The sequence below is a fragment of the Stenella coeruleoalba genome (assembly GCF_951394435.1).
Source record: "Stenella coeruleoalba genome assembly, chromosome: 18".
Classification (NCBI taxonomy): Eukaryota; Metazoa; Chordata; class Mammalia; order Artiodactyla; family Delphinidae; genus Stenella; species Stenella coeruleoalba.
In genome coordinates, this window is record NC_137164.1 from 15,458,876 (window position 1) to 15,486,768 (window position 27,893).

The following is a 27,893-nucleotide window of genomic DNA, read 5'->3' on the forward strand; positions in this document are numbered from 1 at the left end:
ATGTAAGTCAAATCATGATGCTGTACACCTTAAACTGTGCTGTATGTCAATTATATCTCAATAAAACTGGAAGAAAAAAAAAAAGACCATTACTTTTCCACCTTCTTTTGAGGTTCAGAGCATCCAACTAGATTGGTGTTTCTCAATCAGGGGCTATTCTGTGCCATTTCTCGCCACTCCACTCCCACCTCCCATCCTGGGACATTTTCAATATCTGGAGACAGTTTGTTACAACCAAGGTCAGGGGGTACTGCTGGCATCTGGTGGGCAGAGGCCAGAGATAACCGCTAAACAACCTACAAAGCACAAGGCAAGCAGCCACACCCTCACCCCCATAACAAAGAATTATCCAGCCCAAACTGTCAACAGGGCTGAGGGGAGAAACCCTGAACTAGATTACCCGCTCCTGTCTCCCTGTTAATGCCATCTGATGACCTCACCTCTCATTCCAATGAACTGTGCCCCGCACTTCAGCAACTGATTCCTAGGCGGCAACACGGACTTTGGCTTGCAAAGAACTGCGGCCACCTCTGAAATCTTGAGACTACGGTCCTGTTTTCTTCACAACTCCTCTCCCACCAGCTGTCTCCCTTGCTCCCTCCATGGTGGTTCTTTGACTTCATTCAGACCTCTAGCTCATCATCGAGACCCTCTAGGCCAGCACTAGAAATAGAAATATATTGCAAGTTACATACGTAACTTAAAATATTCTAGTATTTTTAAAAAGTTAAAAGAAAGTGGTACGATTCAAGTTCACAATGTTTTATTCAAAAACATGAGTTCAGAATTCCCTGGCGATCCAGTGGTTAGGACTCCGCACTTTCACTGCCAAGGGTGCGGGTTTGATCCTTGGTTGGGGAACTAAGACCCTGCAAGCTGAGCAGCGTGGCCAAAAAAATAAAAAATCAAGTCAGCGGTAATCAATATACAAAATGATTAATGGGATATTTTACTCTTGTTTTTGGTATTTTACTTTTTTCAAATAGATAAATGAATGCAATTAAATTTTGAGCAGTTTTAATCTTTCATCTAGTAATCTTGCCAAATTCATTAACTCTAAGGTTTGTAGATTTTTCACAGATATCATCTTATTTGTGAACAATGACAATATTATTTCTTTCATTCTAATATTTATGCCTTTTCTTTCTTTCTATTGTCTTATTGAGCTGTTGAAATCTCCAGTAGAATGCTGAGTAAAATGGGCTGGCAAGGATCCTTGCCCTGTTCCCAGCAAGTGGGGAGGGCTCTTCGGCCAGCCATCACCCCCTGATTTTATTTGAAATTCTGCGTGTATTTTACATTTACAGCACATTTCTGTTTGCACCAGCAGCCAGTTTTCATGTGCTCAGTAGCCACACGTGTCTAGTACCTACATAATGGATGGTGCCCTTCTAGACTTCACTTCCTTCACAGGGATATTCGGTCTAGACACCGAGGTGTGTCACGTCAATCATCCTTATATCAGCACCCTTAACTCCCTTGTCCTAGTGTACTTCTGTTATCTACATAATCCCAATTTTGGATTAATCCAAATTTCTTACTCCTAGAGATGACTACACAATTATGCATTAGAATCACCTCTGAGCTGCTTGATCACCTTTGCCCACATAAGCTTCTTCTGGTATTCTGAAAACAACAATCAAAACTTCACTACTCAGAATTTTACTGTATAGAACTAATAAATAATATAAAAATCTCGATTTAAAAAAAAACTTTCTCTTCAAGATTTCCATATGCTATACATGACTTAATTTTCTATTTCACAGAGAAAATTGAGGCTTTCAAGATTCCTTCTCCTTCTTTAATATTATCTACATCCATCCACATCTGTATTTCCTCTTCTGGTCTCAGAAGCAAATCTGTCTGTTCCTCATCTAGTCTAAGGCTAATTCTCTTCCTGGGCTCTAAAAGCCACCATCCTTTCATCTCAGCTAGACCTTCCTGGAGAATTCCCTGGCGGTCCAGTGGTTAGGACTCTGCGCTTTCACTGCAGAGGGCCCAGGTTCAAATCCTGGTCCGGGAAACTAAGATCCTGCAAGCTACAGCCAAAAAATAAAATAAAATAAAAAATAAAAACACATTACTTGGATCAACTAGACCTTCCTGGCCCCCCTCCCGCTAGCACTTTCAGCCTCTCTTTCCTTCCACTGGTTTATTATCCCTCAACATATAGCTACAATTTCCCCATTAATAAAATACTCTCATAAATAATCTTGTGCTTCCCTCTACCCATGGTTATCACCCTTTCTCCTTCTCTTCAAGGCTAAGTGTCTTGAAAATATCCTGAACTCCTTGATTCTTCTGACCATCTCCCCTCAGCTACTGCAATCTGGATTCTCCCACATCACATCACTGATATACTTTCTTCAAGGTTACCCATGACCTTCTGTTGCTAAATCCGATAGGCTCTCTTCAGACCTTGTAATTGGGTCAGCTTTTCAGACTGTTTACCACTGCAGTGTCTCTGACATTATTGCAGCGTAGTGGTTAAGGGTCAGACTCTGGAGCCAAACTGCCTGGGTTCTAATTCTACTTCTACCACTTATTAGCTGTGGGACCTAAGGCAAAGAACTTAACCTCTCTGTGCCTCAGGGATAATAATTGTACCTACCTTTAGGGTTGTTTTGAAGATTAAATGAGTTAATAGCTAACACTTTAGTCCTATTCTATGCACTTTACATGCTAAGCTCACTTAAAAGAGTGCTTAGCCCCTCGTAACTTGTATATGTTATCTATAATAATGGATAGGTGTGGCCATCTTTGGGGGACCATTAATCTGCCCTCCACGCTTGTCAAAGTTCACACAATTGGTAAGCTGAGTGCTGTGCCCATGAAACTTATCTACATGGGCTGTTAGCTTAAACTGGTGACAGAACTTACGTTCCGCGAAGGATACTTTCCCTCAATATTATTGGCATTGTTCTGGAGCGACGTGGAACACCACTTTGAAAACGCGCACTTCGTAGGCCCGGCTACCCCTAGCGCCTCCCGCTCGACCCGGAAGCTGCCTTCGCCGGCAATCCGAGAGACGACCCGCCGACCCGCCCCCCGGAAACGCGCCCGGCTCAGGATCTCTGGGAAGCAGGTGAGGCGGCCGGCCGGGCAGGCACCCTCCGCGGGAACGAGGGCGGGGACGGGTAGGCGCTGGGCACTGGGCCGGCGGCGCCCACGCGGGGTGGGGGCGAGCGGGACCAGCGCTCCGGCGCTCGCGGACCCGGGCCTGGGGGTCGCGGGGGTAACGCGGGCAGGGATGCGAGGCGGAGCGGCTTTTCTGGGAGTGAGGATCTGGTCTCGCCCGAGGTGCGGTCACCGCGCTCACCTTCTAAGCTGCATACTACATTTACATTTGCACATCACTTTATTAGCCTTTGATCGGTATAGGCCTGCGAAGCGACGCTTTTGTCATATTCAGAGCATATACAGGTCTTTAATGAGCTTAGGTGTGTAATGAGTAACAGGGGAAAACGTGGACGGAAAGGACCAAATGTGATTTTTCAGCTAAGAAAAGTCAGTGGTGGTTCTTGCTTATCAGTTACTGTCCGCTCACAGAATAAATACCCAAAGTAAAAAAGAATAAAAATATGGGAAAACTAGGTCTTCTTGTCAAATCGTGTAATGCCAGGGGTCAGTTAGAATAGCGTCAAAGAACTTTATTCTTTCACGTCATATCCAGGAAGACCTTACTGTCCTTGAAAAGAATTGTTTCTGAAGACCATGCATCTGATTTGGTTACATGGAGAAATTCTAGAGTTTCCTGGTGAGTCTAGGTAAACAGGAGTACAAATGGTCGCTAGAACTGTAGGTTTTGGTTTGTAATTTTTGCTTTACCCGCCATGCTCTCTGGACCTCATAAATCTTTGTGGTGTGATTTTTATGAAAATAAAACAGTACAAGTAAGTTTTGTGAAAATCAAATAAACTCATTCCAGTGTTTTTTCTGTAATGAAAAAAAAGCATCACCTTTCTAAGGTTTAATAATAATAATAGCTGTCGTTTATTCAGGGCCCCCTATGTACGAGGTAAAGTGTTAGGAACTTTATATTCATTCTTTCTGATGTATTAAGAGATCCAGCGAGCTGCTTCATCCAGGAAATATAAAAGGGAGACTGAAGTTCAAGGACTCTGCTTAACATGTCTTCTTCCTCCCAGGCACCTCCAACTCAGCATGTCCCCAAAGGAGCACGTCTCCCTTCCCCACGCCTTTCCCCACCCACCCCACTGTCACCGCCAGAAAAATCAAACCAAAAACACCAGGCACACAACCACCATGCCTTTCCTTTTTCTCAGGGAAAGGTATCAGTATTTGCCCAATATACACCAGAAACCTGAGTCTACCTTGTTCCCTTCTCCCTACTTGTCCCCCATAAATCTGTAACCAAAAATCTTGCCTGTTCTTTCTACATGTTCCTTCCCGTTGTCTTCATCCCCCTTGCCACCCCCCTATTCCATTGTGTCATCATTTTCCTGCCTTTTCTGTGGTAGGAGTCCTGCTCCGGCCCTTCTCCCCTTTCCCCTGTCTGGTCCATTGCTCTGCAGCCAGCATGAGCAATTTTTCTAAGCTGTAAATTTGCTCTCTTGGTTAAAACCCTTCAGAGACAGCCTGTGAATTACCCCAGGATAAAATCCAGCAACCTGAACTTTGCTTACAGTGACCTTGAGACAAGGCCCAGTCTGCCTTACTAGCCTTACAGTCCTCTTTCAAGTCCTTGACCTGAAACAATCTCTTTTGCTCTTAACTATGCGATTCCCTCTGCCTCCATCATGTCCCTCCTCTTTGCCTAGATATCTTCCATTTATCCTTCAGGCTTCAGCCTAAATATCATCTTCCTAACTCCCCAGGATACCTCTGCCGAGGACCAGCATGACCCTCCCTGTAAGACTCGCCACCCTGCATTTGTTGAGGCCTGCGGTCCCATCTGCTTTGGAGTGTGCATGATGACTGGGGCTGAATGTTGAGAGATTTGTTCAGGATTATAAAACCTGGCACGCATGCTCTGTGTCCACCTGTTGAATGAATAAAGGAATAAGTCATCCTATCATGGTGATTAGAGCTACTTTGAATTAATTCTGCCTTTTGAAAGTAAATTTAATTCTCAGGTTTTTTTTTTGTGGGCGAATCTTTTTTTTTTTTTTAATTGGGGTATAGTTGCTTTGCAGTGTTGTGTTAGTTTCTGCTGTACAGCAAAGTGAATCAACTATATGTATACATATATCCCCTCTTTTTTTGGATTTTCTTCCCATTTAAGTCACACAGAGCACTAAGTAGAGTTCCCTGTGCTATACAGCATGTTCTCATTAGTTATTTATTTTATACATAGTAGTGTAGTATATGTCAATCCCAATCTCCCAATTCATCCCACCTCCCCCTTCCCCCCTTGGTGTCCATATGTTTGTTCTCTACGTCTGTGTCTCTGTTTCTGCGTTGCAGTAATTCTCCGTTGTTTCTGTTTTTGAATCTAGGTTGGGAGAGCCGGTGGTGACTGCGGGAGTGGAGCCCCTGTGCGGTGCCCAGCATGGACAGTTACACAGTCCTGAGAGTGATTGGGGAGGGCTCGTTTGGCAGAGCCCTTTTGGTTCAGCAGGAGAGCAGTAATCAGATGTTTGCCATGAAAGAAATAAGGCTTCCCAAGGTCACTGCTAAAGCAATTAGCTCATGTTGAAAGTGTACATGTAATTTGTATAGGAAAACAAGTTCTTGAAATTTAACATGGAATTGCTCCTTTGTGCAAAAGATTTAATGGGTTTATTCATTAGCTTTACAAGGTCTTGATATATCTTAGGTGGTTCTTAGGATATTGTAATTATCAAAAATAATCAAGGTTTGGGTGGTGATTGCTGTTTATCTCCATGTGAATAATTTGTAATAATTTCCAATTTTGCATACTTAAGGGTGTAGGGAAGCTGCCCAAATGCAACTCGGGTGCCATATTAATGAAAAAAGGAACATCAACATACAGTGAAGAGCTGAGACCTAAAATGCTGACCTTTGGTATCAGGGAACCTATTCTGTGGATTAGCATATAGGTTTTATTTCCCTGTAAGGTGAGGAAAGTGCTGATTTATCTGTACAGTTGACCCTTGAACAACACAGGTTTGACTGCTGTGGGTCCACGTAGATTTTTTCAATAGTAAATACTACAGTGCCGTGCGATCTGAAGTTGGTTGAATCTGTGGGTGCAGAACCGAGGAAATGGAGGGCTTCCTCCATACATGGAGGGCCAGCTATGAGTTGTACTTGGAATTTCAACCCCCTGCAGTCAATGCCTCTAACCTTGTTCAAGGTCAAACTGTATTTGTCACGATGTAACATAGTTGTCAGGTGAAAGAAGCCATACCATGGAGGCTGCCTAATAATGTTTTGATCAACTAAAAAAAAAATACATTTTAATAAAATTCTCAGAGTATTTTTTTTCCCACTGCAATCTTGACCTCGTTTAGTGGGCATCAGAATCACCTGGAGAGCTTGTTAAACCAGATTGCTGAGCCTTAACCCCTGAGTTTCTGGTTGTGTAGTTCCTGGTGAGCCTGTGAATTTGCATTTTTAACAAGTTCCCAGCCGGTGGTGATGCTGCTGGTCTGAGCCCCCTTGGGCTAGTACATAATCAGTTGCAGTTTCTTAATTATAAGTCATTCAGGATTTTATCCTCATAGAGTAAGTTAGGGGACAAACAGTTTTGGAAACTTATTTTGCATATGGTCTTTGCCCATCCATGCTGCTGTAATACACGAGTATATATATTTTTCATCTGAACCAGTGGGCTGATAAAGTGATGCAGACAGTAAAAACATGAAAGCCCTAGTTTTTCTTTAAGGAGCTACTATTGTTGATGGCATACTGGCTCTCCAAGTCAGGTTATACTTAGGCTGATGATAAGAGTAGTTTACATTCTATACTTGTAAAGATATAAGAGGTCAGCTTAAGCATGCATATAGCCATAGTTGAGAAATCTGCACATGTTTTCTCGTGGAGTTTGATAAACTCAGTTGGTCAGAGTACAGTGCTATGAAATTGTGTCTAGCATTGAAGTACCTTACAAACTACTATAATATCATTTTACTATCAGTTTTATTATGAAGTATTACATTTACGCTTATTTAAACTTCCTTCTAGTTTTTCTCTGACACACAGAATTCTAGGAAGGAGGCTGTTCTGTTAGCCAAAATGAAACACCCCAATATTGTTGCCTTTAAGGAATCATTTGAAGGTAAATATGAATTTCCCCCAATACATGCATTTCTGAATTTGATTCATGGCCACTGAGGCTTTGTTTTTTGGTTTTTTAAATTTATTTGGCTGTGTCGGGTCTTAGTTGTGGCTGTCGGGATCTTTGTTAAGCCATGCAGGATCTTTCATTACGGCACGTGGGCTCTTCCTCGCGGTGTGTGGGCTTCTCTCTAGTTGTGGCACGCAGGCTTAGTTGCCCTGCGGCATGTGGGATCTTAGTTCCCCGACCAGGGATCAAACCCCCGTCCCCTGCATTGGAAGGAGGATTCTTAACCACTGGACCACCAGGGAAGTCCCTGGGGCTTTCTTAAAGCGTCTTACATTTGTTTCAGCTGAAGGACATCTGTATATTGTGATGGAGTATTGTGATGGAGGGGACCTGATGCAGAAGATTAAACATCAGAAAGGGAAGTTGTTTCCTGAAGATATGGTAAGAGACCAACTTACATAAGTTTCCCTCAAGGTTTGGAAGCAACTTTTCTCATAAAATTTGTATGTGTTAAAATAAAAGCATTGCTGTCTGTGATTACCTGACACACTAGTTAGAAATGACTCATTTCTGTATCCATGATGTTGCTTAGTGAGATGTGGCTGCCTGAGATGTTTTTGGGGAGTAAAATAGATATAAGTTTATAAAATATCAAGGAATAACACTTCCATGTTTAGAAGAATTTCAAAATTGTATTATTTATCATACTTTCTACTAGACATTTAAAATTTTTATTTTTTGTATTGAAATTTTAGAAGGCAGATGGATTTCTTTTGTATTTCTAGATCTGAAGAATGAAGCCTGCACTTCTGGTTTTCACGAGCACCTATTCTTAGCCTTTCCTTCCACAGTTTAGCATAGTCTCTTAAAATACTTACTGCCTTTTTAATGGAAAGTTGTGTATTAAATATTATTGGAATGAGTTGACTAAGGAAAATACTTCAATAAACAGCTTTACTGGGGCTTAGTTTGATACATGGTATAACATGTTTTGAGAGTATATTAGTATAAATATTTTTCATCTAGAAGTTGTATTGTTAAGAATATGGGTTCCATTGTAGCATGTCAGCCTGGCTTCAAAGGATTGTTGGTAATATAATGAAATCTTTTAATGTTAACATATGAATGTTCTGAAAAAGTGAATGAAAATCTGATGTAATGATTACACTATAAAAAGTTATAGCATATTCATTTCTAAATGGCAAACTACTTTTATTGTATATTTAAAAAATATTTTTATTTGGTTAAATACAAGAAAACCATAGTGGGATTTTTATTAAAATAAATTGTTGGGAATTCCCTGGCAGTCTAGTGGTTCGGACTCCGCGCTTTCACTGCCAAGGGCCCGGATTCAATCCCTGGGGGAACTAAGATCCCACAAGCCGCGTGGCATGGCCAAAAAAGTACATAAATAAATTGCTATTTAGATCATACATAAGACGATGACACATATGGGATTGATTCACAGCTTTTCTGAATTTCTCCAGGCAACACTGAATCTTAGTTGAACTATGTAATTTTCAGGAGTTCTGTACTTAAATAAAACTCAGGTCTGCCAGGGCCTGAAGATGAGTCTTTGGGATTTGGGGTTGCCATGAACCCGTTATTGCATTCTTGCAGATTTGCATGCTTTTTTCCTTACAGATACTTAATTGGTTTACACAAATGTGCCTTGGAGTAAATCACATTCACAAGAAACGTGTGTTACACAGAGATATCAAGTCCAAGGTAAGTGGAAACATTTTGGTCCTAAAAAAAAAAAATCGAAAACTATTTCATTCCATGTTTTTTCTGTGTTATTCTCTTTCCTTCTGGGGCATTTTTATCTAGTTTAGAAATATTTCTCAATGTAATATTGATATTTATGCTAGCCAAATAAGGTACTACTTGAGAACAGGTCAGTAAATCTCTTTAGTAGTGTATGGTAATATGTTCCAGCTCTCTTAGTGACTGTTTCCTAAGACCACATGTTCTCAGATGGAAAACGGTTGAGACCAGGGCCTGCCACCTGGAGTTACCGGGACACAGGTTCTCCGGTCAGTTGAGCAGGGTCTGCCGATACAATCTGAAGCTTGCCTGTTAGATTTCTAGTCAGTCATCCTGAATTCCCAAGCAGGGAAGTGCAGCTGTCCAGAGGGTATCTTGTCTTTTTATGTTCCATTCGAGGACTCGGCTGTCAGCATTTCTACCCTTGATCTCCATCAGCAGCAGCCTTTGAAAGACAGCTTCTGCCGGCGCTCTCTGCCTTATATTTGTTTGTTTGTTTATTTATTTATTTTTTATACAGCAGGTTCTTATTCATTATCTGTTTTATACATATCAGTGTATACATGTCAATCCCAATCTCCCAATTCATCCCACCCCCACTCCCACCCCGCCACTTTCCCCTCTTGGTGTCCATACGTTTGTTCTCTACATCTGTGTCTCTATTTCTGCCCTGCAAACCGGTTCATCTGTACCATTTTTCTAGGTTCCACATATATCTCTGCCTTATATTTGAATGAGGGTAGATGTAATCTGAGCTCTTCTTTTTCAATGCAGAATATCTTCCTCACCCAAAAGGGAAAAGTAAAATTGGGTGATTTTGGATCCGCCCGTCTTCTCTCCAGGTATGTATGTCTCTTCTGTAGTAGTGACAGTAGTTGAAGCATCATCATTGAGAAACGCTCTGTAATCGTTCTGTGCCTCTTTCTGGTTTTAGTCCCATGGCATTTGCTTGTACGTATGTGGGAACACCTTATTATGTGCCCCCAGAAATTTGGGAAAACATGCCTTATAACAATAAAAGGTAAGTGATGTATGTAGTTGGTGCAGGGCTGACAGTTTGGTACAGGCATTGTAGCCTACAGGTGAAGTTTGGTTTTTAAAAATGTATATGTGAAAGCAGTGTAGAATTTAAATTCCTAGGCCTCTAGATGAAAGTCATAATTTTCCCACAGTTTTAATCAGAGCTGAGAGGAGCTACATGTAAATGCTGAAAGAAAGGTTAGTCATTTCTGGGAACAGTATGCATTATATTACTGCTTCTCAAACTTTGCTGCTCCCGACTTTAAAAATCCCAAAGCGCAGGTTGTAGCCATATCGGTTAAATCCAAATGTCTGGGGGTGGGCAGCAGGCATCAGTAAATTTTCCAGGATCACTAAGTGAGTCCCATGTGTGGCAAAATTTGGGAACCACTGGATTCTGTCATTGAGTTGACATTTACAGGACTAGATAATAAGAACTTGACTGATAGGTTGATTATCAGAAGATAGTATGAAGTCCTTATGATTTAAAGCATAATTTTTTTCTGAATATAAGTAATATGTGCCCATTGATGGAGTGGGTGGGCAGGGGAAGGATTGGAAATGTAGAGATATACAAGAAAGGAAATGGTGATCACTCACTTTTACACAACTACTGATAACATTTTGGGTTTTTTCCCCCATCCATTCTCTTTTTCCCCTAAACTTTGTTTATATACTCTATATACACTTTAGTATCCTGCTTTCTTCACTTTATATCATATTCACTTTATCCCATATTAAAACTCTGCATAATTATTGTTAATGGTTGCATAATATTTTAATACATGGGTCTTCCAGAATTTATTGCACATTCCTCTGTCATTGGCCTTATGATATATTTCCCATTTGCAGTATCCTAAACAGTGCTGTGATTAATATGCCTTTTGTGCATAAATATGTCGTTGCTGTCTATCACATTCTTGGCATGAATTCCTAGAAAGAGAAACACCCACAGGTTCTTGTTACCATCTGCCAAGTTGTTTTCTGAAAAGGATATGATAATCCATAATAAATCGACTCCTTTAAGAGTAAAACTGACTGAATTGGAGACAAAACAGCTATGAAGGGACTTCCTGGGACAACTGGGGAAATCTGAGTTTGGACAAAATATTAGATAATAGTATTGAATTAAGGTTAAATTTCCTGGATGTGATAATGGTGTTGTGTTCATGAGGGAGAGTGTCCTTGCTCATAGGAGATACATGTTGATGTGTTTAGGGGTGAAGTGTTTGATGTCTGCAGCCTTTCTTTCAAGAGGTTCAGATCTAGAAGCAAGAGAGGAAAAGCAGGCAAACGTGGCAAATGCTAATGGCTGAGAAACCTAGGAAGGAGCATGTGGGCATTTACAACTTTCCTGTAGGTTTCAAACTTTAGAAAATTAAAAGTTGGGGGAAATAGTTGATTAAAAAAAAACCTTAGTTAAAATGAAAAGAATATCATCTAGAAAAAGTCTGGGGGATGACAACTAGGTGGTGAGAACTCTGGAGGAAAGTGGAGGTGCTTAGTTTGAAGAAGGGTGGGCGTATAGGGCAAACTATAGAACCCTTTGCTGAACTTTGAAGAGCTCTTTTGTGGAAGAATAAGAAGGCTGCCCCTTAGAGCCAGCCACTGGGGGCACAGAGAGCTGTCCATCAGGATGTGTGACCAACGGCCACGTGTGGTACAGGCAGTCTGGGTGGAAGCTGCACTGGATGACTTCTAAAGCCCTTCTGCCGACTATGATAATCTGAGTCCATGGATATTCCTCTTGCACCAAGTATTGGTACTACTGAACTGATACCCGAACAACCCAGGTTTGGAGGCGCAGGGGCTGGAGAGCAGTCAGTTTTATTGTGAACATTACTGTTAGTAAGTATCTAAGTGTTAGACCAAAATTGCTGTATATTTTATTTCAGTAGCTAAGAAGTACCTGCAATGTCTGTTCTTATTAAAGGTAGAGTAATTTTTTATTTTTTGTATTACAACATATACATATTTTCATATGATAACTCATAACCCACTCATTGTTACATTGCTTCTTTATGCTTCCAGTGACATCTGGTCCTTGGGATGCATTCTCTATGAACTCTGTACCCTTAAGCATCCAGTAAGTATGGCGTGCAAAATGGGAAAGGCAGCCTCTGGTTGTATCGGGCTAAGTCCTAAGTAACTGCCAGATTTCAGTTGGTGGTTTGCTTCCTTAGGATGAGTTCATTATAAGATTTTCATGTTTCCAGTTGCTGTCATCTTTGCTTTGAGCTACTTTTGTAGTATATACTAATAGGAAATTTCCATGATTTAGTATTTATAGTACTATATTTAGCTTGCCTCCCTCCTTCCTTCCCTCCCTCCCTGCTTCCCTCCCTCCCTCCCTTTCTATCTTTGTGAATTTGCATATTCTAGTTATTTGGTATAAGTAAAATTATACCATATTTTTCCTTTTGTGTCTGGCTTATTTCACATAGCATAATGTTTTCAACGTTCATCCATGTTGTAGCATATGTCTGAATTTCATTCCTTTTTTATGACTTAATAATATTCCATTCTATGTTTATACCACATTTTGTTTATCCATTCATCTGTTGCTGGACATTTGGGTTGTTTCCACCTTCTGGTTATTGTGAATAATGCTGCTGTGAACATGGGTGTACAAGTATCTATTAGAATCCCTGTTTTCAATTTTTGGGGTATACACAGAGGAATGGAATCGCTGGGTCACATGGTAACTGCATGTTTGGCTTTTTGCAGAACTGCCCAACTGTTTTCCAGAGTGGCTGCACCATGTTTGTACTTTCCTTGTTATCAGTTAGATTTCACTTCTTCCAGTTTCTTCTCTAACTGAAATATCATGAGAAAATAGACTTTGCTCTATATTATATATTTTTTAAAGATATTTTAAAAATAATTTAACATAAAAAGAAGTTAACTCACTTGCCCTGCTTGTTTGCAGTTTTTTATTGCACAGAATTAATAATTAGTGCTGATCCCTATTAAGTGTTAGCTTTGCATAGAAATAAATTCTGTTCTTTGGGCACAGATTTGAACTTGGCTCTAGCAAGCATTTTCACAGAGGTGCTTGAGAACATGTAGAGCTCATGAGAGTGAGTAATTAAGAACATCCTTATTTCCTTCTTCACCACTAGATGAAAGTAACTCAAATGGAAGGTTTGCACTTTTTTTTTTTAAACATCTTTATTGGAGTATAATTGCTTTACAATGGTGTGTTAGTTTCTGCTTTATAACAAAGTAAGTCAGTTATACATATACCTATGTCCCCATATCTCTTCCCTCTTGTGTCTCCCTCCCTCCCACCCTCCCTATCCCACCCCTCTGGGTGGTCACGAAGCACCGAGCTGATCTCCCTGTGCTATGCAGCTGCTTCCCACTAGCTACCTATTTTACGTTTGGTAGTGTATATATGTCAATGCTACTCTCTCACTTTGTCACAGCTCACCCTTCCCCCTCCCCATATCCTCAAGTCCCTTCTCTAGTAGGTCTGTCTTTATTCCTGTCTTGCCCCTAGGTTCTTCATGACCATTTTTTTTTTTTAAGATTCCATATATATGTGTTAGCATATGGTATTTGTTTTTCTCTTTCTGACTTACTTCACTCTGTATGACAGACTCTAAGTCCATCCACCTCACTACAAATAACTCAATTTCGTTTCTTTTTATGGCTGAGTAATATTCCATTGTATATATGTGCCACATCTTCTTTATCCATTCATCTATCGATGGACACTTAGGTGTCCTGGCTATTGTAAATAGAGCTGCAGTGAACATTGTGGTACATGACTCTTTTTGAATTATGGTTTTCTCAGGGTATATGCCCAGTAGCGGGATTGCTGGGTCGTATGGTAGTTCTATTTGTAGTTTTTTAAGGAACCTCCATACTGTTCTCCATAGTGGCTGTATCAATTTACATTCCCACCAACAGTGCAAGAGGGTTCCCTTTTCTCCACAAGGTGTGCACTGTTACTGAGAGGTCAGCTTCCTTGTATATAAGTGGCTTATAATACCAGCTGCATAATTAGAACAATGTGAGAAACTTGAAAAAAATGCTGATGCCTAGGCCCAGGCCAGACTAATTGAATTAAAATCTCGGGTATCCTAGACATTAGTGTATTTTGTTTTTGCTTTTACATTGAATTTGTATTCATTTGGGGGCATTAAAAAATTTTTTTTTCTTTCCAGTTTTACGGAGATATAATTGGCATATAGCAGTGTATGCATTGAAGGTGTACAGTGTGGTGATTTGACTTAGGTGCGCCATGAAATGATTATCATAATAAGTTTAGTGAGCAGCCATCATCTCATATGGATACAAAACAAAAGAAAAAGAAAAACTACTTCTTCTTTGAGATGAGAACTCTTAGGGTGTACTCTCCTAACAGCTTTCACATGGAACCTACAGCAGTGTTCATCATGTTCACTGTGTTGTACGTTACATCCCTAGCATTTATTTATCTTACAACTGGAAGTTTGTACCTTTTGACCCACCTTCATCCAATTCCTCTTTCCCCCACCCCCCACCTCTGGTAACTACAAATCTGATCTCTTTTTCTATGAGTTTGTTTGTTTTTGAAGTATAATTGACTACAACACTGTGTTAGTTCCTGGGACGTTAGTGGTTTTAAAATAGGTGATTGTAATGTGTAGCCCAAGTGGAGAACCACTGTTGTGTACAAATAAAATTATTTTTTAAATTTCAGTATCTTAATTAGGATTATATTCTTTTTTTCCCTAATTTTGTCCTTTTCATAAACATTCATATACATGTTCTTATTTTTTCTAGCAAGAATAAGTAGTAAGGAGTACAGTGCCCTGAATATTTATATTTGGCACTGTCTGCTCTAAAAAGGGAAAAGTAGGGCTTCCCTGGTGGCGCAGTGGTTGAGAGTCCACCTGCCGACACAGGGGACGCGGGTTCGTTCCCCGGTCTGGGAAGATCCCACATGCCGCAGAGTGGCTGGGCCCGTGAGCCATGGCCGCTGAGCCTGCGCGTCCGGAGCCTGTGCTCCGCAACGGGAGAGGCCACAGCAGTGAGAGGCCCGCGTACTGCAAAAAATAATAATAATAAAAAGGCAAAAGTAGTTCTCAAACCTTTAGGAAACGCTGAAATTCAATATAATGGTTAGAAAGCCTGAGGCATTTGGGAATAAGATTATTACCCCTAATTGCAGATGGAGACACTTTGAGAAGTCAAGAAGTGTGCCCCAATTCAGACATCTGGTGGATATATGGCAAACATGTCTCACTTCGTGTAAATTTTAACTATAGTCTGCTTCTCTAGAACTGTGTATATTTGTGTGTTTATAATCAAAGCAACCTTTTAACTTTTTCAAAAAAATAATATTGCAAGTTGTTTTAAGGGAGTATCAAATAAACAACATTTTCAGTTCAGACATATAGATAAAAATTTAGGTCTGTTGTCCACCACATTAGCTTGCATCACCCCTTTAGCTTCATATTTTCAAGTGTACATACATGATCTTCGGTTTGTGTTGTTTTTAGCAAACGGTAATTAATAGTAAATGAGTAATTGTTTTAAAAATGGCTCAAGTTGAAAAGAATTCTTTGCTTAGCCAGATTTTCATCTGGCTTCTGAATCTTCTCCTAGACCCATGTGTGCATTCCCTTGCAAAGTCCAGTTTTATCAAGAACCCTCCACCCTCAATGTCCGATTGCCCTTGATATCTGATCAGGTTCCTCATCCTCCACAATTCCCCAGCTGACCTCTGACCCCTCTGGTCTGCCTTCAGCAAGAATCCTGTTAGATTGGTTTAGCCAGAGTCCCGCCCTTTTTGTGTGTGTGTGTGTGTGGAGTGCTATTCTTTTTTTTTTTTTTTTTTACGTCTTTGTTGGAGTGTAGTTGCTTTGCAATGGTGTGTTAGTTTCTGCCAGAGTCCCCCTTTTGCCTGGATGTTTCCTGTTAGTAATTTTCCATCCGGTGATATCTACCCTGTTCATTAGATATAAATTCCCACTTGCCCATGCTGTGTTTGCCTTTAAGCCCAATCTCTCTAACCCTCTGCAAAATTCTATCGCAGTGGAGCCTATATCTGTTACAATGGTCCTGAATAAAATCTGCCTTATCATTTTTAACAAATGTCATGGATAATTTTTCCGTGACAATATATTAACATAGCTTCACTGTTGTTTGATTATCAAACCTCTTAATGTAAATTTAAATTCTGGTTGTTATAGGGGAAGTTTCATAATCCTATTGATTATATCAATAAACTACATCTGGTATAAGTAAAAAAAAAAAGCCTGAGGCAAAGCAGATTCAGTCTTATTTTTCATTACCTGAAATTTTCCTTTGTTATATGTTTTTTTCCTTTATTACATGTTGACTTTTCCTTTTTCATATCTTCACTTGTATGTATTAATAGGGCAATGTACCTCCAAGGCAGAATGCCATCATGTTCTTATATTAAGTATTACTGAGGCTGGCACCTAATGTTAACTGCAGTGTGTTTATTTTTTTATTTTTTATAAATTTATTTATTTTTGGCTGCATTGGGTCCTCGTTGCTGCGCGCGGGCTTTCTCTAGTTGCGGCGAGCAGGGGCTACTCTTGATTGCGGTGCGTGGGCTTCTCATTGCCGTGGCTTCTCCCGTTGCAGAACACGGGCTGTAGGCACGCAGGCTTCTGTAGTTGTGGCTTGTGGGCTCTAGAGCACAGGCTCAGTAGTTGTGGCGCACCGGCCTAGTTGCTCCGCGGCATGTCCGGGATCTTCCAGGACCAGGGCTCGAACCCGTGTCCCCTGCATTGGCAGGTGGATTCTTAACCACTGCGCCACCAGGGAAGCCCCCGCAGTATGTTTATTATACAATGAAAACTTTAAATGTTATTCTGGTATGACATTTTATATCCCACTCTGTTACTTGTCAAACGGTGATAACTACTTTGATGACATGGAAGGTAGAAAGGATTTTGCAGCAGGAGTTTAAAATAGGAAAAGTCTAAAGTGCATTTTGTCAGGGAGCAGGCCTGGGGATTTTTAAATTTTTTTTTATTTTTTAAATTTTATTTATTTTTGGCTGTGTTGGGTCTTCGTTTCTGTGCGTGGGCTTTCTCTCGTTGCGATGAGCGGGGGCCACTCTTCATCGCGGTGCACGGGCCTCTCACTGTCGCGGCCTCTCTTGTTGTGGAGCACAAGCTCCAGACGCGCAGGCTCAGTAGTTGTGGCTCACGGGCCCCGCCGCTCCGCGGCATGTGGGATCTTCCCAGACCAGGGCTCGAACCCGTGTCCCCTGCATTGGCAGGCAGACTCTCAACCACTGCGCCACCAGGGAAGCCCAGGCCTGGGGATTTTTGAGGAGGAGAGAAGCAAAGAAACATTACATTTATTATAAGCCTTAATATCATCTGACTTTTTAAAAAGCCATATGTATGTATTACTTTGATTTTTAAAATATATTAAAAATGTGTATCTGTGAAAACGTTGATTTGAGTAATAAAGTACCCAAAACAGGCACTGATGGTAAGACTTCCTCCAGATGGGAACATCTTTTACTATTTATATTTACCTTTCTCCTGAACAACCATAAGATTTTTAGAATAGTACCGGTTGGGAGGTGGGGTGGGAGTTTGGGACTAGCAGATGCAAACTGTTTGGATAAACAACAAGGTCCTACTGTATAGCACAGGGAACTATATTCAATATCCTGTGATTAAACCATAATGGAAAAGAATATGAAAAAGAATGTATATAGATGTATAACTGAATCATTTTGCTATACAGCAGAAATTAACACAGTGTAAATCAACTGTACTTCAATAAAATAATTTTTTTGAAATACAAAGAAAAAAAGTGTGATTAGTAAAAATAAAGATTAGAGAACAGCGCCTTAAAAACACCTCTAGGGAGAAGAATTTCTAAAATTAAAATAATTCATATAAATTCAGTTCAGCTGGTATTTACTTATTTCTGTTCTCTTTCCTTATATCTGCTTTTACAGTTCAGTTTTGCTTTTCAGTTTCAGGCAAATAGTTGGAAAAGTCTTATCCTCAAAATTTGTCAGGGGTCCATGAGCCCACTGCCATCCCATTATTCCTATGAGCTTCAGCATCTGATCAAGCAGATGTTTAAAAAGAATCCCTCATATCGCCCTTCAGCTACAACTCTTCTCTCCAGAGGCCCTTTAGCTCGGCTTATCCAGAAGTGCTTACCCCCAGAGGTATGGTACATGTGAGATTGACTGTGAACAGTTTTCCCAGTGTTTGTTATCTTCTAAACACAATTACATGTTATACATGCCTGTAAAAATTCAAATAATGCAGACGTATATAAAAAAAGTAAAAAGTTGAAACGTCCTTTCCCTCCTCTTCTTTCGACGATGCTATTCCCCAAATATAATCATGGATATTGTTTGCATTATCCTTCCAGATCTTTTTGGACGTATATAAATGTCTGTTTGTTTAAATTACGTGGATCTTTTATTTATTTATTTATTGTTTATTATTTATTTATTTTTCTGGCTGTGCCTTGCGGCATGTGGGATCTTAGTTCCCTGACCAGGGATCGAACCCTTGCCCCCTGCAGTGGAAGCACGGAGTCTTAACCACTGGACCACCAGGGAAATCCCTACATGGATCTTTTAAATGGCATTTCTACTTTTCAACTTTATTGCTGTGGGGAAGAACCTTGATAATTAAATGATGTTATGGCAGTATCTAAAGAAAAGCATCTTTCACATCTTTAAATTCTCTGCTTTAAACTTTCAGATCATCACAGAATATGGTGAACAGGTATTAGAAGAAACCAAAAAATCTATGCCTAGTACACCAAGAAAAAAGGGTAAGAATTTTGAAAAGCTTATTTTTTGTGTTCTTTTAAAATACAGTATAACAAAAAGGAAAAATACAATTTTCAAGTTATTAGAGATGATTTCCAGATACTCCTCAAATCAAAATTTGCTTCTTATTCCTTCAGGCATAATTCTATACTGAATCTTTTTTTTTTTTTTTTTTTGGTGGTACACGGGCCTCTCACTGTTGTGGCCCCTCCCGTTGCAGAGCACAGGCTCCGGACGTGCAGGCCCAGCAGCCATGGCCCACGGGCCCAGCCGCTCCACAGCATGTGGGATCCTCCCGGACCGGGGCACGAACCCGCGTCCCCTGCATCGGCAGGCGGGCTCTCAACAACTGCACCACCAGGGAAGCCCTATACTGAATCTTATACATTTAGTTTTCCAGGGATCAAAAAGAACATAGTTTGGAGATTTTAGAGATGTAAAGATTGTTCTCTGTTTCATTTTTAGAACCATATTTACTCTAGTTTGTTATGGATCAGGTAGAAGGATTCTGTGGTCTTACCTAGGAATCTAACCATGAAAATATAATATAGGAAGTTGTATCCCTAAGGACCATCTTATAAACAAAATTTTTTAAATGGAGTCTTTTTAAAAGTTGGAACTGTCCACATAATAGGTGCACATAATTTCCAAACATCTGTAGTCAACCCTGAGCAAATTTCAAATGGAATTTATTGTCTCTTTGGAAGTTGTCATCTCAATTTTTTCAAAGCTCTTTTTGTTGCTTTTCATTTGTCATCAATGACACATCTTTCATCTGAAGAAATCCAACAATGACCAGGATAAGAGAGAATTAAGACGTGTAGGTCCTCCACTGTAGGGAGATGTTGTAAAACCTCCGTTATTTAGTGCCTGTTCTCTTAGTGTTATATACTACAAAAGAAACATTTCTATTTTTTTAAATTTCTTTTTTATTGAAGTATAGTTGATTTACAATGTCATGTTAGTTTCAAAAGAAACATTTCTAAACTATACTGTTTTCTTGAAGTTAAATTTTAAATGTTACTTTTGTAAGAATGTAAACCCTTTTAGTGGTATAAACCCTTCAGTCTTACAATTCAGCATTTTTTTCCGTTACTTAAGAGGTAGTGAGTTACCTTTGCTTCAGCAGTTTTAGTGTTGATTTTATTTTATGTACTGTTTCGTAGCTTCTGTTCACATCCCAGGGTAGTGGGAAATTCGTTTTAAAATGCTGAGCAGCAACAACAAAAGCAGTCTAAGAACAGTTTCAAGACAGTGTAGTTTCAAGATAGGAAAGTGTAGTTTTACAATTTCTAAAAAAAAGAGGAGTAAGCCAGTGCGGAGGAGCCACCAGATGGGGAGCACGTGTCTGGTGGTATCTCCATGTAGTCTGTAGCCAGTGAGACCAGAACAATGAAAGCTGTGTGAGGGCAGGGACCGTGTCTCATTTGCTCACTGTTGTATCCTCAGTGCCGTCATCATAGATGCTCAGTAGCAATTGTTTAAAATGCTGAATGAATGAGGAACACGGACCCCAGGCTCTGGCAGCAGAAAATGAGGCAGGAGCCATCCTGCCTCCGTGACTGCTGCTGGGCCCTCATCAGGGAATAAGTAGCTGATTTCTTGAGAGGGATACCTATTCCACCTACTGTAATAGCTGTCAGGAAAAGCAGACTGGGTAGCAAGCTTATGTTAAAGGTGATAATGACCTTCCGAGTATACAGAGCGTCTTACCTCCTGGTGCCTAAATGGGTTGGCATAAGTGAATAGAGATGTCTTAACTTGCAGATGTTAACATTAGAATAAAACAGCAGAAATAATCTCTTTAACAGCTGAGGTGTATTATTAGGCAATTAAAGCTTGATATCACTGTATGAGCTAGTGCTTTGGTTCTTTGACTTTAAAAACTTCATTTGTCTTTGTCACTCAAGCTTTGTGCAAATCATATTAGAAGCCTTTATGTGTTTTCTCTCTACCTTCTCTTTTCTCTTTGAGCAGACCCCAGCAGAATCAGGATAGCTTTGGAAAATGAAGCAAGCACAGTGGTAAGTGCTTTCAAGTTAAATGTCTAAAATTGTCTACCGGGTACCTGGCATCTTTAGGTGCTGGGAGATATTTGGAAGACTGTTGTCTGGTCCCTGGGTTCAGGAGTTTTTCATCTTTGGGCCTGTGAAGTAACTGGCGGCTGTTCTTTGTACTGCCAGCCGAGCCACTTTAGATCAGCATTTTGTAAGGTCGGATCTTAACAAACGGCACCGCGAAATAGAGGAAAGCTTCAAGTGAGCTTTATTAGGGAGCGCTCCCGGGCGAGGTTCACTGGTCCGAGAGAAAGGGGGCCAGAGAAGTCGCACCTGGGCGAGGGTTGGGCAAGATTTTATAGGGGAAGAAGGGAAAGGGGTGTGGTGAATCTGGGAGGGCGCAGGGTATTCCTTATTTGGTGGTCTTTTCGGGTATCCTGGGGGACCCTTAGTCCCGCCCCTCGAAAGGCGGGAAGGCTGGGCTGGGTTCAAAGTCCCCAGGTCAGTTCCTGGAACTGGGTGGTCCTGAATGTCTCCAGGGCAGGTTCTGGAACTGGGTGGTCGGGAGAATTTCGGTCTGATGCAACCTGTGAATCTGATTGTGTTCCCCTGCCTCGGGCCAGTTGGCCTTACACATTTATTTGTTTTTTCATTTCTAATTATGGATGACAAGATGTGAGCGAACTTAGCCCTGCTTATAGGCATGAAAGTCTTGTTTTAGCCTGGCTCTTGGTTGGATTTGTGTGTGTGGTACTATATATATATATATATATATATATAAAACATACAATTTATCACTTCAGCAATTTTTAAGCTGAATTGTAAGAATTTAATGGCATTAATTACGTTCACAATGTAATTTTTCATCACCCCAAACAGAAACCCTTAAACAATAACTACCCATTCCTCCCCACCCTCCCTTCCACCTCAGCCCCTGGTAACCTCTATTCTGCTTTCTGTCTCTATGAATTTGCCTATTCTAGATATTTCAAGTAAGTGGAATCACACAATATTTGTCCCTTTGTGTCTGGCTTCTTCTGCTTAGCTTAATATTTTCAAGGTTCATCCATGGTATAGCCTGTATCAGAATTTCCTTCCTTTTTATGGCTAAATAATATGTAGATCACTATTTTGATCTTGACATTTTTCTGTTCAAAAACTTTTAGTGCCTCCCCATTAAGCCCACGAATTGAGTGGACATTTTTCAGCCTGGAATTCAAGGTCCTGTTTGTCTCATTTGGCTCCAGGCAGCTGTGCCCTTTCACATGATAGCGACAGTTAAGTCATAAATAGTAACAGCAAATCCACTTCCCAGTTTTGCCACGCCCAACCCAGTAACTGGTGTCCTATTGATAATTTTTTTCTTTCTTCATCATTTTAATCAACCTTTTAACTCCCAAAGGAAAAGATGTAGTAACAACAAATGATTCTGTTTATGGAATGTACTAGTAATTAAACTTGTAAATTTTTTGAATGAACCTTAGGTTGTAAATAAATAACACCATTCCCCATTATGTTACTACAAATGGAATATATTCTGCCCCTGTACTTTTTTCTTTGCATAGTAATATCTGTTTATTTCCAGCTTTATTGAGGCCTAATTTATATGTAGTAAGATTTACTCATTTTTAGCATGCAGTTTGATGAATTTTGGTAATTTTATACAGTCATATATCCAGCACCACAGTCAAGACATAGAAATCCCATCCCCCCAGTTGAAAATGCATTTAATGCGCCTAACCTACCAAACATCCTAGCTTAGCCCAGACCACCTTACATGTGCTCAGAACATTTCCATTAGCCTCCAGTTGGGCAAAATCATCTAACACAGAGCTTATTTTATAATAAAGTGTTGAATATCTCATATAGTGTATTCAATACTGAATTCAAAGTGAAAATCAGTGGTTGCCTGCGTACAGAATAGTTGTAAGTGTATTGGCTGTTTACTCTTGTGATCACGTGGCTAAGTGGGAGCTTTGGCTCTCTGCCACTGCATAGCATCACCAGAGGGTATCATACAGCATATCACTAGCCTGGGAAAAAGAGCAACATTCAAAATTTGAAATACAGTTTCTGCTGAATGTGTATCACTTTCACACCATCATTAAGTCGAAAAATCATAAGTCGAACCATCGTAATTCAAGGACCGTCTGTATGGTAACTTTATAAAATATTTCATTTTGATATTTCCAGCATGAAAAGCCCAGAAATTTTTCATTGCTCATTTCCTCTATAAAGACCTCTCAAATATCTCTGTCATTTTTATATATCCTTTTCACATTTGCAGTGACTGATATTAATGGCTATTAAGGTATATGACTATTAATATACATATATTTATACATATGTCTGTTCATATATATGGTTTTTAATATACACATATATATGATTATATGACTTAATTTACATGGATGGGGTTCTGTGGTTATTGATGTTTAATCCATCTATATTTAAAGTTAAAATAGCTGTCTTTGCCTACTTGTTTACCTTTTTTTGCAGCAATTCAAGCATTACTTAATCTTTATTTTTAATTTCTTTTAAAGCAAAGGGAAGAACCAGGTGGAAAGTGTAGCCACACTGACTCAGAAAGCATTAATAAAAATTCGGTTGAAAGTGCACTGAGGAGAGTAAACAGAGAAGAGATAGGTAAGTTATTCAAATTCTAATCATTGTATAAGTGGAGAACTGGGGAATATACAAGGAATACCAGTTTCCACCTTACTAGGTCGTAGGCTTCATAAGCAAGTAGATAGGCAGATTTCTGTTTGCTTATCCAGTAGTGTTATAGGAATAATTTATTTACCTATAAAAAAAGAGAAAATCATGTTTATTAATAAGAGGCTTCAGAAAAAATAGTATTTGTTGTGCTCTCCACCATAAAAATCCTGGCACACAGTGTCTACCTAAGTCCTCTTGGGCCTTTAATTCTTGTACATTGTGTAATGTGTGAGTATATACATAGCATTTTAAAAAAAATAAATTTATTTATTTATTTTTGGCTACGTTGGGTCTTGGTTGCTGCACGCGGGCTTTCTCTAGTTATGGCAAGCGGGGGCCACTCTTCATTGTGGTGCGCGGGCTTCTCATTGTTGTGGCCTCTCCTGTTGCAGAGCACGGGCTCTAGGCACGCGGGCTCAGTAGTTGTGGCTCGTGTGCCCTAGAGCGCAAGCTCAGTAGCTGTGGCTCACGGGCCTAGCCGCTCTGTGGCATGTTGGATCTTCCTGGACCAGGGCTCGAACCCGTGTCCCCTGCACTGGCAGGCGGATTCCTAACCATGGAGCCACCAGGGAAGCCCCTATACATAGCATTTTTTAAAATTCACTTTAATGATTAGCTTTACCTTTTCATCTGGATTTCTTTTTCATTCCCTTTACTATTTAGACTTGAAAGAGTGTTGTTAGATCTGAGTTTGAAAGAGAAAGGAAATACTTTTCTTTTAGAGAGATATTTGTGTGCATATAGATGAATAAATAAAAGAATAAGCTCAGCAGTTCTTCTTTACACTTTAAAAGCCAGTTCACCAGGTCCTCTCAGGCGACAGTGGGAGAAAAATGTATCCAGTACAGCTCTTACAGCTTTGGAAAATGCATCCTTACTCACCTCCAGTTTAACGGCAGAGGACGATAGAGGTTAGTAGATTGAATTCTATTACTTTATTATGGAACGTTGTCTAATAGGTGTTTAATGAGCCAGAGTTTTTTCTTTTCTTTTTTAATGTCACTCTGTGAAGGATATTTGGTTATCACACATCAGAGCGCTGCTCATACAGGCAAGTGAAATAGATCTGGGTAGAGAGTTAAATATAATTAGCTTTGCTTGAAATATGATCTGAAGATATATGCTGAAAATCTTTTTTATTTGGGACTAATTTTTTATCTTTTCCCAACTAGGTGGTTCTGTAATAAAGTACAGTGAAAATAATACCCGTAAGCAGTGGCTCAAAGAGACTCCTGAGACCTTGTTGAACATTCTTCAGCATGCTGACCTCAGCTTGGCATTTCAAACATACACAATATATAGACCAGGTGATTCATGTCTGTTACATAACTGTGGAAACCCTTTGATTGTTTTGAAAAAATTGTGGTAAAATATACATAACATAAAACTTATCATTTTAACCATTTTTAAGTGTACAGTTCAGGAGCATTAAGCACATTCACATTGTGCAGTCATCACCACATTCCATCTTCCAAAATGGAAACTCTATCCATTAGATAATAACTCCCTGTTCCCTCCTCCCAGAAACCCTTTGATCTTAAAGTTATGAAATATTTAATAGCATTGTAGTTTTAGGTTTTCTTGAATCTTTTCTAGCCAGTCTGAAGCCATAATTAAAATTTCCCATAGAGCTTCATTCCTTCTGTTTGCCCATTTGTTTGCTTATTTTTTAATAATCATGTGATCACTTTGAAGTGTGGCCCATTTTTACCGTGCAAATACACCCCTGCTTTAGGGACTCTGTAGCTCAGACTTCATCCTAGTAAACGCTGAGGAACTTCAAGGTTTCTTTGGCTCTGTACTTGGATTCTGTTATATTGAGTAGAACACACACACAAAAAAGAACAATTAGGATTTGACTTTTTTTATCGTTTCTACAGACATTTTCACTAAAATTATACAACATAAATTTTTAAGATACTATCCTTAGGAATCTGGGCCAAAGGACTGAAATAAGGGTGTGTATGTGTGAGTGCACGTGTGTTTAATTTTGATAATTCAATTACTAAAGCCGTCTTGCTTGGTTTAAGATCTAAGATAAATTATGCCAAGGAGAGATAAATTATGCCATGGTGTGGCAAGCCTTGACTGTATGTATTGTAGCAGATTTAGTGTATTTGTTGATTTGATCGGTATTTATTGAGTGCCTAACATGTACTAGATTAAGATTTAAAAAAAAGAATAAAACATAATTCCTTCCTTGAAAGAGTTGGTTATTTGGGAAACCAACACACAAGCAGAGCATAGTAGAGCTATGTACCACGTGTCTGATAGAGCTGTGTGCAGTTATGTGTCCTTAGGAGAGGTGGGTGCATTGGGAGGCAGGTGTTAAGGAAGGTTAATGATTATGACTTTTGTTTTAGCAATTATAGATCCTGGATTTTGTTTCTGGTCCATTGATGAAGATGTTGTCATTTCAGGAAAGTCACTATTTTAAAAATATATCATAAAAAAATATATATATATCATAGCTCTATTGTGAAAGGATTTTTATAAAGATTGAACCCACATTTTCATGTTAGGTTATCGTTTTGTAAGCAAAAATCTGAAAGTAGTTACTATCTGGAAAAAAATTTAAAAGCATGCATTTGGTCTTAATTCCCTAATTTTATTCCCCTCCATTGGGAAAACTTAGGGGCAGGGGAGAGCTCAAAGGAGAAAAAATGAACTGTTACCTAGCTGTCCAAAGACAACTTTTAATGCTTTAAATATGGGTTCATATATTTGAGGGTTTTAATTATAATTTTCTGAGTTTTGAAGAAAGTGCTGTTTAAAAATTTAATACCCATACTGGTGCTTACTGGGCCTGTTTTATGCCAGAATCATGCTGAGTAATGCAGGGAGACTCTACAGAAAAACACAGAGCATGGCATTGCCCTCAATTAGCCCACAAGCCTTTGGAGGAATTTAATGCAACATGAACGAAATAAGTAAAAACTGCTTAACTTGGCATAATTTCTGTTAATATTCCTCTGAAGGTGCAGAAGGGTTCTTGAAAGGCCCCCTGTATGAGGAAACAGAAGCATCCGATGATGTTGATGGAAGTCATGATTCTGTCATTTTGGATCCAGAGAGACTTGAACCTGGACTGGATGAGGAGGATACGTAAGTGATATACCCGGATAGCGTGTGCGTGCATGTCATTTAAATTGTACTTTAGGGCTTCCCTGGTGGCGCAGTGGTTGAGAGTCTGCCTGCTGATGCAGGGGACACAGGTTCGTGCCCCGATCTGGGAAGATCCCATGTGCCGCGGAGCGGCTGGGTCCGTGAGCCATGGCCACTGAACCTGCGTGTCCGGAGCCTGTGCCCCGCAACGGGAGAGGCCACAACAGTGAGAGGCCTGCGTACCGCAAAAAAAAAAAAAAAAAATTGTACTTCAATCATTTCTGGTTTAGCAGGAGCTGGTTATGTTACTTTACATCATTAATGAATACTTATATCTTGATCTTTTGTCTAGCATTGGTAAGGTGTTATGGTATTATCACAGAATTCCTGACTGAGCCATGTGTTTATAATCATTTAGCTTGGACTTATTTTTTAATATACCAGATTTTTATATTGAAAAAGTTGTAGAAACATTGAAAGGAGTGATCCTTTGGAAGGCTAACGATTTTTTTTCCTCTGTTCAGTTGCCTTATGGAGCTTAGTTTTCAAAAATGTCGGTATTGTTACGGTGGTGTACTGATTTGAACCCATCGACAAATATTAACTGTACTCCTTAAATGGAGGCTTAATATCCAGATTGTTTTTTCACAGGGACTTTGAGGAAGATGACAACTCTGACTGGGTATCAGAACTGAGACAGCGAGCTGGCTGGCAAGGAGTGTCTGATGGATAACACCCAAGGAAATGTTCCTTAGTCACACTGAGGAGACGTTTAACATGAGGAATTGATATTTGGATAATACTTAACTCACAGGATGTGTGTTTTCCTTTAGAAACAGAGTAAAGAGAGGGAAACTGAATATTTAAAATTATTCCTGGTTAGTATAAGGTATAAAAAATCTAGAACTCTTATGAGTTTTTGAATTCAGAGGAGAAGGCACAGCAGAATGGGTATGAGGTTTGGGCTTTGCGGTCAGAACGGAAATTGAATGCTACCACCTATTGCTTGTGTGACTGTGAGAAATTAACCCCTTTGAGCCCGAATTTCCTCAACTACAAAATGAGGAAAACAATGCTTACCTCACAGGGATGCTGACCTTAGACCATCACAGCAGCCCTTAATGTTATTATTTCCATTGTTATGATTTATGCTTATTTCTATGTAGCTCTTTTTATATCTCCTAAAGGTTTGAGGACCTAAATATATTTAATTATAACATAATAATGTGTGTGATTTTTCAGTAAGGCCTATTTCTGGGTAGTGATCAATCATCTTCAGTGATCACCAACT

At 39.7% G+C, this 27,893-nt stretch overlaps 1 protein-coding gene across 3 annotated transcripts; it reads left to right on the forward strand.

Moving 5' to 3' along the window:
• Window positions 1–3,004: 3,004 nt before the first annotated feature.
• Window positions 3,005–27,752, forward strand: NEK3 (NIMA related kinase 3). Of its 3 annotated transcripts, none has more exons than XM_079902532.1 (16): window positions 3,005–3,085; window positions 5,460–5,629; window positions 7,111–7,204; window positions 7,557–7,654; window positions 8,858–8,941; window positions 9,755–9,822; window positions 9,915–10,001; window positions 12,032–12,086; window positions 17,964–18,164; window positions 18,712–18,784; window positions 20,760–20,806; window positions 23,323–23,425; window positions 24,292–24,408; window positions 24,670–24,804; window positions 26,476–26,602; window positions 27,254–27,752. In XM_079902532.1, exons 2-16 carry the CDS (start codon window positions 5,513–5,515, stop codon window positions 27,333–27,335), a joined length of 1,488 nt encoding a protein of 495 aa, XP_079758658.1. In that variant the 5' UTR covers window positions 3,005–3,085; window positions 5,460–5,512; the 3' UTR covers window positions 27,336–27,752. The 3 variants fall into 3 exon arrangements, with proteins under 3 accessions (XP_079758658.1, XP_079758659.1, XP_079758657.1); XM_079902533.1 differs by lacking the exon at window positions 3,005–3,085 and adding an exon at window positions 3,516–3,757; XM_079902531.1 differs by lacking the exon at window positions 3,005–3,085 and adding an exon at window positions 4,839–5,040.
• Window positions 27,753–27,893: the final 141 nt, after the last annotated feature.

Bases quoted from the DNA above. Each gene is read 5' to 3' on its own strand.
- NEK3 (XM_079902532.1), top strand. From the start codon at position 5,513: ATGGACAGTTACACAGTCCTGAGAGTGATTGGGGAGGGCTCGTTTGGC. The intron at 5,630-7,110 runs GTCACTGCTAAA...ACTTCCTTCTAG, and splicing joins AAGAAATAAGGCTTCCCAAG to TTTTTCTCTGACACACAGAA. The intron at 9,823-9,914 runs GTATGTATGTCT...TTCTGGTTTTAG, and splicing joins TCCGCCCGTCTTCTCTCCAG to TCCCATGGCATTTGCTTGTA.